This window comes from Aotus nancymaae, unplaced genomic scaffold, assembly GCF_030222135.1.
Source record: "Aotus nancymaae isolate 86718 unplaced genomic scaffold, 86718_ANA_hifiasm-v0.15.2.pri h1tg000011l, whole genome shotgun sequence".
NCBI classification, from domain to species: Eukaryota; Metazoa; Chordata; class Mammalia; order Primates; family Aotidae; genus Aotus; species Aotus nancymaae.
Window position 1 is genome coordinate 51141159 of NW_026988422.1, and position 12751 is coordinate 51153909.

The 12751-nt window shown below is 36.4% G+C and overlaps 1 protein-coding gene across 7 annotated transcripts in view; it reads left to right on the forward strand.

The window, feature by feature from the left end:
- The window catches only part of PALS1 (protein associated with LIN7 1, MAGUK p55 family member), a 98950-nt gene that overhangs the window by 50111 nt on the left and 36088 nt on the right, over positions 1-12751 (forward strand). For all 7 annotated transcript variants that reach the window (XM_012438026.3, XM_012438025.3, XM_064374973.1 and 4 more), the window contains one exon: positions 8571-8779. In XM_012438026.3, the coding sequence (XP_012293449.2) occupies positions 8571-8779 (209 nt within the window). The remainder of the gene's footprint in view (positions 1-8570; positions 8780-12751) is intronic.

Below are 12751 nucleotides of genomic sequence, written 5' to 3' on the forward strand. Positions count from 1 at the left end.
AGTGGTAAAAACTTTGATATTCTGCATGTAGGCAAGCATGGAAAGAAAAAAAAACTTTGATATTAGGGAGGCTTTCTTTAAAATTGGTGTTAGTTTTTAAAGCTTGCTTTGCTACAAATATTCTCTTTGTTCTTTTTCATAATCAGAACAAACTAGTTTGGGAGAGAAATCCTCAGAAAAGAAAAGAACGCAGGTTAGAGTGGATTGAGCTAGAGTAGTGTAGTTTTCAGATATTTCTGTATTATAGATTTCACTGTTTTTGTGTTCTCAGATAAGTAATTTTGGGCCAGGGATGTGGACAAGGAAATATAGTAGATAGAATACTTAAAGGAAATAAACTAAGGAAGACTACCATCTATCACATATGTGACTATAAAATTGTTATATCTTTGAAGCAGTGTCAGAAAAGGGCATACAGACACACCCATATATATCCGTGGTGAGCTGTTTAGTGGTTAATAAAAAGACTTGAAATTTGTAATTACGGGCTTTCTAATCTGCTATGAGATACTATTAGTGTGAAGAAGGAAAAAAAAAACCACAGGGAAGAAAACTGGGAAAATAAAGCTAAAGAACAAAATATTTTCAAGGAATTAATAGCATGTTTTAGACTTAATTAATGCCTGCATATTTTTTGCCAGATGTCTCTGGATATTCAAACTATTAAGTCAAAAGATTATTGACATTTTAAAGTAAAATAGCTCTCTCACACTTCTTTCTGACATTTAACTGACTTTTGACCATGGGGCATACTAGAATTTTGTGTGATTGCGATAAACTTTTTTAAAGGTTGGCTTTAAGGTAAAATTTATTTAAAGCCAGCAGACAAAATCCTGGTGCCAGAAAATATTGAGTTTTAGTTTGGCCCTGCCTCTGAGAAGTTAATTATTTTTACTATCAAATTTTTGTTTAGCTATTATAGATATTTCCAAATAAATGTTATTAGCCATTCCTTTAGGGAATTATTTTACCCTCCTGGAAGTGAAATAATTAAATCTGTTGTCACTAGATTTAATGTATGAAGTGTTAGGATTATTTGGGAATTCTGTGATTTAGTCAAGTTGCTAAAATTAGAGCTAAAGATTTAAAAATTCGTTAGAGTATATGTATAGTCATGTAAATTTTGTTTATTAAGTACACATAATTTTATAGGAAAATAACTGCTACATCATTCAGTCTTTGACACAATGCATTAAAATTTCATTCCACCTATTAAGTAATAGTAGGTTTTAAAATTTAGTTCCTCCTGCAAAGATTTGCTTCATTGTCTTATGGCACATTCAGAAATGTATGATGTAGTTGTATATTGGAAAGTGCAGGGATATTAGAGTCAGAACTGAATTTCAGTACTTTTTAATGTCACTGAATTGCCATTGACCTTGGACATGTTACTTAATTTTTCTGAGCCTTAGTTTCATGATTTTCTTGAGAACCAAATGAAAAAAGGTGTTTGAGTAAATGGCAGACTATGGGTTTGAATGAAATTTAATTTTTGTGAGAACCAGAAGCTACCAGAGAGTTCATCTGACCCTGTAGTCCATAAAATTAATTTGTGGATGTTAACCACTAATTTTTTATTTCATTTTAAAAATAACAGCTTTATTAAAATATTCACATACCATAAAATTTCATCTTTTAAACAACAGAATTCATTAATTTTAAGTATACTCACAAGGTTGTGCAGGCAGGCATGGTAGTTCACGCCTGTAATACCAGCACTTTTGGAGGCCAAGGCAGGAATCTTGAGCCCAGGAGTTTGAGACCAGCTTGGGCAACATAGTAAGACCCTGTCTTCTAGAAAAAAAAAAAAAAATCATTTGGGCATGGTGGCACACTTCTGTAGTCCCAGCTACTAGGGAGACTGAAGCAGGAGGATTTTTTGAGCCTAGGAGATCGAGGCTACAGTGCTTAAAAAAACAAACCAAAACCAAAGTTGTGTAACCATCACTACTATATAATTCCAAAATATGTTGTACCCATTAATGGTCACTCTCTATTCTCTCTTCCACCTGGCCCCTGACAACCATGAATATACTTTCTGTCTTTTTGGATTTGCTTATTCTAGACATTTCATATGAATGAAATTACATAACATAGGCTCTTTTGTAACTTGGCCTCTTTTCATTTACTGTTATGTTTTCAGGATTCATCCATATTGTAGCGTGAATCAGTACTTAATTCCTTTTTATGGATGAATTAATATTCCACTGTACAAATATACCACATCTTGTTTTTCCATTCATCTAGGTTAAAAAAATTGTTTTTTAATTTTTATTTTTTGTAGAGATGGGGTCTCACTATGTTGCCCAGGCTGGTCTTGACCTCCTGGCCTTAAGTGATCCTGTCACCTTGGCCTCCCAAAGTGCTCGGATTACAGGCATGAGCCACTGCAATTTTGATTCCACAGGTAGATATACTGGAAACTGATATAATTTCCTCATACTTAGTAATATTAAGTTCCCTGTCTATCATGTTTGACCCTACAGTTTAGGGGAAAAGAAATCTTAAAAGTTTCAGAAAAAAGTCATGAAATTGGTTGGAATTGAAATTTCTGAGGACAGGTTAAAAGAATGAGAATTATTTATACAATGAAATGGAGAATCTCAATACTGAGTATAAGTCTCTAGAAGCTATCTGTTTTCGTATGGGGCAAATGAGAGTAATATATAAAAATAAATGATGCTGGCCAGGTGCGGCAGCTCACGCCTGTAATCCCAGCACTGGGAGGCTGAAGTGGGCAGTTCACCTGAGGTCAGGAGTTCCAGACCAGCCTGGCCAATATGGTGAAACCCCGTCTCTATTAAAAATACAAAAAAAATTAGCCAGGCATGGTGGCGCATGCCTGTAATCCCAGCTACTTGGGAAGCTGAGGCAGGAAAATCACTTGAACCCGGAGGTGGAGGTTGCAGTGAGCCTAGAGCGGGACTCTGTCTCAATCAATCAGTCAATCAGTAAAGCCAATCCAGATGGAGATTCCTTAGGTAAAAGATTTTTTGCCCTTATAACCAAAAAATCTTTCCACATGGCTACCCAGAGTTGTAGGCATTTGAAGGCAGGATTTTCTGATAAAGTAACTGGGTGATTGCTTTCTGTTGCCTGTTTTAGAGTCTTCATTCTTTTACATTTTAGACTGCCAGGAGAGGGCAAGGAGGGAGGACAGTTTAGGAGGGTAGACTTGTTGACCAATGTGTATGTTTGTATTTATCTGATTAGTTGTATCCCAAAGCTAAATGTGAGTGATCTTTCTTATTTTGGAATAATACATTCTTTCTTTTAAATAATCAAGAGTTAAGTGTTGCATGAAATATTAGAGAAGATGGAAACTTAATTTCACTGAAAAATCAAGTAAGAGGAAATAGGTCCAACTACAGGGCAAAGAATTTAAACTACATATAAAGAAATTCCTCCTAAGAAACTTGTTACAGACTGGAATTTATTACCAAAGCCAGATTTGCTATGCCTGCCTCTACCTTCTCCTGGGCAGAGTGCCTCCATCCTGCCTTAGTACTTATTTCTTGAACCACTCCCAATCTAGCACATATGTCAGTCTTTCCTCATTAGCCTTGTGGTTCTTCATTTCTCTCTTTCTCTGTCCATGTGGTTCTTTCTTGTGTCTGTTGTCTGTCTGTATGGGATTGGGGAAGAGAATTTCTTCTCTCTGTCCTCTGTCCTCTTTGTTGTCTCTGTGTCTTCATCTTTATTACGAAAGAGTTATTTGACAGGACTGATTAAGGATTTTAAAAATTTCCTGTGGAATTGTATAGAATGTTGAAAAACTTGGGTGGATTTTTGTTTGTTTTAACTAACAGATATATCCACCAAAGAATGGACCATTTCTTTGAGTGTGTGGAAAGAACAGAAAATTAACTGTTCTTTGCTGGGTGGGGTGGCTTATGCCTATAATCCCAGCACTTTGGGAGGCCGAGGTGGGTGGATTGCTTGAGCTCAGGAGTTACAGATGAGCTTGGGCAACGAGGCAAAACTCCATCTCTACTAAAACGTACAAAAATAGCCAGATGTGGTGGAATGCACCTGTGGTCCTAGCTACTTGGGAGGCAGAGGTGGGAGGATCGCCAAAACCTGAGAAGTTAAGGCTGCAGTGAGCTGTGATTGTGATTATGCAGAAACTCTTGGCCTTAAAAAATTTTAATTCCCCTGAGGTTGAAGACACCCAATAGGGATAACCTTCTGGGCTCTCTAAGGCTGCTTGTTGATTTCAGTCAGCAGTGAGATCTGAGGCTCTCAATTTTTCAAAATACCCTAATAGCCAGTGCAGTGGCGCAGTCTCGGCTTACTTCGACCATCCGCCTCTGGGGTTCAAGCGATTCTCCTGCCTCAGCCTCCTGAGTAGCTGGGATTATAGGCATGCGCCACCATGCCTGGCTAATTTTGTATTTTTAGTAGAGACCGGGTTTCTCCATGTTGGTCAGGCTGGGTCTCAAACTCCCTACCTCAGGTGATCTGCCTGCCTCAGCCTCCCAAAGTGCTGGTATTACAGGTGTGAGCCACTGCGCCTGGCAATGAGACCCTTTTAACAATTACTACAGGCCTTGCAATGTGTGGCTCACACCCATAATCCTAGCACTTTGGTAGGCCGAAGCAGGAAGATTGCTGAAGGCCAGGACTTATAGACTCAATTTCTACAAAAAAAAAAAAAATTGTTTCAATTAAACAGTAATTTAATTATCTTCTCAGAGAATTCTAGACCTCATGAGATTGTAGCTTCCATGAAGCTTAACTGCTTTGTTGCTTTTGTAATTTCTTTTTCTTTTAAGATATTTAAATGTTTTCATGTTTTGCTTTTTAGATACTTTAAGGCTGTTGAATTCTTTAATCTCTTAGGGAATTCTTTGCACTGTTAAGAAATTCTTTGGTAACCTCATTGTGTGTGATGGAATCTGACATTTTCTATTCTTCCTGTCTATTCTTAATATTAGCTTATGATTAAATTCTGGCTATCTCTCAGCTCTTATCCAGCTCTGGGCCACAGCTTCATAGGTCATTCTAATGACAATTTTGACTTTTAAATGTTTTCCCCAATTTTTCTTTAAACTACTGATGACCACACATATATGTGTGTGTTTAGAGAATAATGACAAGGAAAAAAGTAGTCCACCCACCCTCCCTCCCTCCTTTCTTTCCTTCCTTCTTTCTTTCTCTTTTTTTCTTTCCTTTTCTTTTTTTTTTTTCTTTCACAGGGTCTCACTCTGTCACCCGGGCTAGAGTGCAGTGGTGTGATATTGGGTCACTGCAACCTCTGCCTCCTGAGTTCAAGTAATTCTCCTGCCTCAGCCTCCCAAGTAGCTGGGACTACAGAAGCACACCACCATACCTGGCTACTTTTTGTATTTTTTGGTAGAGATTGGGTTTTACCATGTTGGCCAGGCTGGTCTCAAACTCCTGACTTCACGTGATTCACCTGCCTTGGCCTCCCAGACTGCTGGGATTATAGGCATGAGTCACCACTGTGTTGGGCCGACTTTTAAGTCTTATAAGTCTTTATAAAAATATTTTTCCTTGTCATTATTCTCTAAACAGTACAATGTAACAGCTATTTACATTAAGTGTTATAAGTAATCTAGAGCTGATTTTAGGTAACTGGAGGATGTGTATACCTTATATGCAAATACTGCACCATTTTATATAAGGGACTTATGCATCTGCAAATTTTGCTATCTGTGATAGGTCTTGGAGTCAATCTCCCACTGATAGCAAGGGACAACTATATATATAAACTAAGGAAGACTAAATATATATATATTTAAAAGGAAAGAGTAAAGTTCTTTTGATTTTGGACAGGAAAGATAGGGAACCTCAAGAATCGACTGAAGAACTGTTAGAATGTATTTAAAACTTTAACTGCTGTTCAAATTGTGGCATACAAGACAATTAAGAGTAAGTAGTGTTTCTGCAGGCCTTGTAAGAAGAAAGCTGACCACAAGGCACGTTAGGAAGATATTTTCCCATATCTTTTTTATACTATGTCTTTGATTATATAAGTCCTAGTATGTGCTCTAAGTTTTTCCTAGACACATTTACAGGTTTAATTTTAGTCTAAATCTCAATAGGACTTTTCTTTTTGGAAAACTAGGAAAGAGGGAATGGGAGGTAACTTGAAAAAATGTGATTTACAACTAATTTACAACAGTCAAGAAATTTATAAAGATCAGGTACTTGTCATGTTAATATGAACAAACATTATAATGCTACTATAAGAAGACAATATCGTTCTGATAGACCAGTGAAGTAAAGACAGATTCTAATATGTGTAAGAATTTGGTGGCATTATAAATCAGTGGAAAAGGAATGATTGATTATTTTTTGATGAGGTTTCACTCAGTTGCTCAGGCTGGAATGTAGTGGCGTGATCATGGCCTCAGTGGATTCTCCTACCTCACCCTCATGAGTAGCTGGGCCTAAGGCACATGCCACAATGCCTGGCTAATGTTTCTTATGTTTAAAAATTATTATTTTTAAAAGAGACAGGGTTTCACCATGTTGCCCAGGCTGGTCTCGACCTCTTGGACTCAAGCAATCCAGCCAGCCTCCCAAAGTGCCGGGATTACAGACATGAGCCACTGCGCCTGGCCAGGAATGATTATTTAATAAATGGTACTAGAATCATTGGTTATTTTGAAGAAAAATAAAGTTAAAATTTTTCAGATCTATGCTGAAATAAATTCCAAATGGATTAAAATTAAACAGAAGTTAAATAGTTAAGTAGAAATTACAAAAAGCTAGAAGAAATCTAGATAAATATTTTTTAATGACTTACAAGAAGCTTATAAGCATAGAAACAGTTAAAGAAATCACACAGGAAAAGAAAGGGGTCATTCTTAACATATAAGAATTAACCACTTCTGGCTGGGTGTGGTGGCTCACATCTGTAATCCCAGCACTTTCGGAGGTCAAAGCAGGCAGATCATGAGGTTAGGAGTTCAAGACCATCCTGGCCAAGATGGTGAAACCCCGTCTCTACTAAAAATACAAAAATTAGCTGAGCATGGTGGTGGATGCCTGGAATCCCCTCTACTCAGGAGGCTGAGGCAGAGAATTGCTTGAACTCAGGAGGTGGAGGTTGCAGTGAGCCAAGATCGTGCCACTGCTCTATAGCCTGAGTGACAGAGCGAGACTCTGTCTCAAAAAAAAAGAAAAAAAGAGTTGAAAACTTCTATAATGAAATTAATAAAAGCAACCACAAATATAATTAAGAGACAAATGGAAATACTGGAAAATGATTCCCAACAAATATGACAGAGTATATGCACACATATGTGCACACACATGCACATACATGCACGCAACCTGTTTGGGAGCAGAGAAGAGACTACTAGTGCTTCTTAACCATTTTGGAATAATATTTTCCAGAAAAATGCTTGTGCTAGGCATGCACACTAACAGACAGATATAGTACATGTACACGTGCCCACAACTTTCAGTACAACTTTAGGAGACTCACATATTCATTAGAGTTTTATAGACTGCAAAACAAGTGCCTGGTAAATATGAATAAACCTCAACTTACCTATTAATAGGTCAAATAGAAGTTTTTTAAAAAATGATCTCAAATTGGTGAAAATATTGCTAATGGAATGCAAATTAGTAAAGTTTCCCTTGAAAGCTGTTTGACTTTTAAAAAATGTCAGAATCTTATCTAAAAGTTCTATTTTGGGAATTACTTGATGAAGAATCTGAGACACATTTGTCTATAGCACTGATTATTATGTACTGGAATGCTTGTTTTTATGGTAGCAAAAAATTGGAAGCAATCTAAATGTTCAACTTTAGTTTAATGGTTACTATAAATTATGGTTTAGCCATGTAGTAGAATATCATGCAATCATTATATATATATAAATTTTTTTTTGTTTTGAGATGGAGTCTTGCTCTGTAGCCTAGGCTGGAGTGCAGTGGCACGATCTTGACTCACTACAGCCTCCGCCTCCCTGGTTCAAGCAGTTCTCTGCCTCGGCCACCCGAGTAGCTAGGATTACAGGCACTTACCACCACAGCCGGTTAGTTTTTTTGTCTTTTTAATAAAGATGTGGTTTCACCATCTTGGCCAGGCTGATCTTGAACTCCTGACCTCGTGATCCGCCCACCTTGGCCTCCCAAAGTGCTGGGATGACAGGTGTGAGCCACTGCACCCGGCCTATATATAAATATTTTAAAAGACTAGTGATATGGGAAATCATTTACAATTTACTGTTAAAAAGGAAATAATATGTTAAGAAAAAAATATTTCTAGGCGATGGGATTATTGGTAGTTTTAAATTTCTTTATTAATTTTTGTATTCCTTCCCTCACTTGTTTTTATAGTGAACATATATTAGTTTTATAATTAAAACACCTTTGTAAAAATGCAAGTTATTCTGTTGTGTGATTTTTTTAGAATGTTTTACTTAAAAATCTATAAAATGACCATGATTGACACTCAATAATATATGCAGATTTTGGTATTTTTCTGAAAACTTAAATTGTTACTGGTTCAAATAAATTTTCTCTTGAAGTACATGTTGAATTAATACTGAAACAATTAATTTTTGGATTCCTTTTTCTTCTCCTATTAGAAATAGAAGACTTATTTTCTTCACTTAAACATATCCAACATACTTTGGTAGATTCTCAGAGCCAGGAGGATATTTTACTGCTTTTACAACTTGTTCAAAATAAGGATTTCCAGAGTGCGTTTAAGATACACAATGCCATCACAGTACACATGAACAAAGCCAGTCCTCCATTTCCTCTTATCTCCAACGCACAAGATCTTGCTCAAGAGGTATGTATTCTAAACTGTTGATGTCTACAAGGTAATTAGTAGTGGCAGGAGGACAGGATTATTGGAAAATACTAATGTGACTCTAAGATTTGTTTGAATTAATAATTGCTAATCACATGTTAATAATGTATTGTGACAGAAAAGTTTACTACATGCATTTTATCCTGAAAAAAAATTACTTCGGAGTCAGAACTCTGTTTCATGAAGAGTTAATTTTATGTATAAAATTATAAATTTGGATAGTAACAAATATTAGAATTACTAGAGAGCAATTTTTAAATGTTTTTAGCATAGTTTTATGAATTCTAAGCATTATACATTATAAACTGAAATAGTGATTACTGATGAGATAAAATTATAACTGACAATTATGTATTATATAACTCATAAGATTTATTATGTCTAGGTATTTTGAAGTTTTCCTCCTGTAAAAACTGTAGACATATCAAATTTTTAAATCTTAATATACTATAAGAGTTTTTATTGTTAACATGATAGCATAAATTCTTGTTTCTGATGCTAACCAGTGTTCAGTGTTTAATCTGCTCTGCAAACATCTTTTAAATTTAAGATTTAAAAAGAATATAAATAAACTCTCCTGTTTGAGGAGTAGACAGTCTCGCATTATTCTAGCATTTTAAGTTATTTTGGTATTATTAAAATGAATAATTATGGAATCCCATCAAGTGAATGTATTTCATTGAATGCCAACAGGAAACAGAAAATGGGCTATTGGCGAAGGAGGACATCTAGAGCTACAGACCTATAAAATAGGTTAGGAGGTACTTTATAGATTAGCACACAATTGTCCCCAAGGAATATATTTTTCTCACTTGTCATATTTACTTACGATGGTTTAAATGGTTTTCTGAAATTTCTAAGTTACTTCTCTTACAGAGATTGAAATAACATTACTTCGATCTTATACTATTCACATACATAATATACTTTTTATAGTGTGAGTTTGGGAAGAATACAAAATAAATTATCATAATCATTCCTGTCCCTCTTAGGAGGAAGGTTTGTCCAGGTGGCTGCCGGGTCCTTGTTTTGCTAAATACAGCAATGGGTGAAGAAGAGAGTGAAAGAAGCAAGAGAGATCAGAATTGTTCCAATTGAAAAAAGCTGACACACATAATGGAAAGGTGGAAAGAAGAGAGAAAAGAAACAACTTAGCTTAAAGGGTTTTAGGAGTTGAGAATAGCAAAGAACTAGAAGTGGTTGAGAGAGTAAATGCACTGGGGAGAAAGAAGTGGTTAAAAAGGACTTTTAAAAAAATCCATTTTAATTATTAGTTTTAGGATAGTTCACATATTCACATGTGAATATAGGATAGTTCACAATTTTAAACTTCTGGGCTCAAACAATTCTTCCATCTCAGCCTCCCAAAGTATGGGATTATAGGTGTGAACCACAGCATCTGGCCCTCTATCATCATTTTGATACAGAGAAGACATATGAAAAAAATTCAATACTTTGATGATAAAAATTCTTAGAAAGCCAGACACATTGTTTTAACTTGATAGAAATAATACCAGATGGTGTGACAAAGCACTTTGGGGGAAAAAAGAAAAAGAATAATACTAGGAACCAATAGCATCATCCCTAATGGTGGGACACCCACACATTGCCATTTAAGCCTTGAATAAGTCCAGGTACATTGTTTTAACCAGATAGTCAGAAATAATACCAGATGTGTGACAAAGCGCTTTGGGAAAAGGGAAAAAAAGAAAAAGAATAATACCAGAAACCAATTGTCCCTAATGGTGAAACACCCACACATTGCCATTGAAGTCTTGAATAACATAAAGAAACTCCAGATGCCCACTACTAGTATTCAACATTTTTTTGGCAGTACCAGCCAGTGCAATAAAACAGGAAGAAGTAATGAATTATGAAGTTGTATAGGAACAGGGAAATATGAATTAATTTGTACAAATGCACACACATATTTAAACATGTAAGAGGTTTTGGAAGAATTTTAATAAACTCTTAAAAAGGCTATCTCTGGGCCAGGTGCGGTGGCTCACACCTGTAATCCCAGCACTTTGGGAGGCCAAGGCAGGCGGATCACCTGAGGTCAGGAGTTTGAGACCAGCCCGGCCAACATGGTGAAACCCTGTCTCAAAAAAAAAAAAAAAAAAGGGCTATCTCTTGGTGTTAGATAAATAGTTAATTTTCTTAGCTTTTTTGTGTTTATCAAATTTAACAGGAAAAGGTCACTTCATAAAAAATTTAAAGCAAGAAATTTATTCTAGAAATAATTGTGAATCTTGAATTTTTAACAGATATATATTTAAACAGGCTTCTAATTTAAAGTATTACTTTGATAACATTTTGGAAAGTCAATGGAAATATAGGGTAATATGGAGGCTATTGTCATTGTCCAGATGTAAGATTTTGAATAGTAGTTGCACATAGAGTATAGAAATATTTACATAGAAAATTAATAGGACATAGTGTCTCTGTGGGTAATTAAGGTAAAGGAGACATCAAGGATGACTTCCTACCCTCTCTTCTTTTCATTGAATTCATTAAATATTTCAGTGCTGTTTGCCAGACATTCTGCCAGTAGCCAAATATGAAGTTGAATAAAATACAGTTCTATCTTCATTGAGCTCAGTGTAGTGGGGAAACAGCCCTATTGATAATTTTAAATCAAATATGTTCAGTTTTATGAGTACATATTATCTAGGCAAGTAGAATAAGGCAATTCAGGTAGCTGGGACAGCTAGTATAATCATAGTCATAGGGGGACAGCATGGTTTGTGCAGGGAACAAGCAGCTTGATGCTGAACCAGAAAGATATAAGGAATGCCAGGAGATAGGGCTGGAAAAGATCGAAGAATCAGATGGTGACAGTCCTTAGATTTTTTTTTTTTTTGAAATGGTGTTTTGCTCTGTCACCAGGCCGGAATGTAGTGGCACCATCTTGGTTCACTGCAACCTCTGCCTCCTGTGTTCAAGCATTTCTCCTGCCTCAGCTTCCTGAGTAGCTGGGACTACAGGCGTATGCCACCATGCCCAGCTAATTTTTGTACTTTTAGTGGAGATGAGGTTTCACCATGTTGTTCAGGATGGTCTTGATCTCTTGACCTCATGATCCCCCCCAGGCCTCCCAAAGTGCTGGGATTATAGACAGGAGCCACCACAGCCAGCCCACAGTCCTTAGATTTAATACTAAGGAGCTTAGACTTAATCCTGTAAGTGACAAAGAGCCACTCAGAACTAGAATGGTCATATTTCTGTTGTAGAATTAAAAAGAATATTTAATCACATAGAAAAATATTTTAGTCATTTATTAGTATCAGGTCCAAATAGTTATAAAATACTGTTATAGGGGCTGGGCACAGTGCCTCATGCCTGTAATCCCAGCACTTTGGGAGGCTGAAGTGGGTGGACCACCTGAGGTCAGGAGTTCAAGACCATCCTGGCCAAAATGGTGAAACCCCATCTCTACTAAAAATACAAAAAATTGGCACTGGGTGTGGTGGCGGGTGCCTGTAGTCCCAGCTACTCAGGAAGCTGAGGCAGGAGAATGGCTTGAACTCAGGAGGTGAAGATTGCAGTGAGCCAAGATCATGCCGTTGCACTCCAGCGTGGACAATAAGAGTGAAACTCCATCTCAAAAAAAAAAAATGTAAAGAATAATGAAGGGATATATACGTAGACATTTTCTCAAAGTTTAGATGTTGAGGGTACATTTTTGGGGTAACTGACTTTATTGGGATATAATTTACGTGCACTAAAAATGAGTGTGTTTTATTGTATAGTTCAGTGTATTTTGAGAAATATGTACATCTGTAAAATGTACCACTGCTGTCAAATTATAGAAGCATCCACAGAGCTTCTCTCCCATGACCCTTTGCAGACAGTAACCACCTCTTTCAACCCTCAGGCCCTATAACTATCCACTGATTTGCTTTCTGTTTTACAAATTTGTCATTTGTGGACACTTTATATAAATGTAGT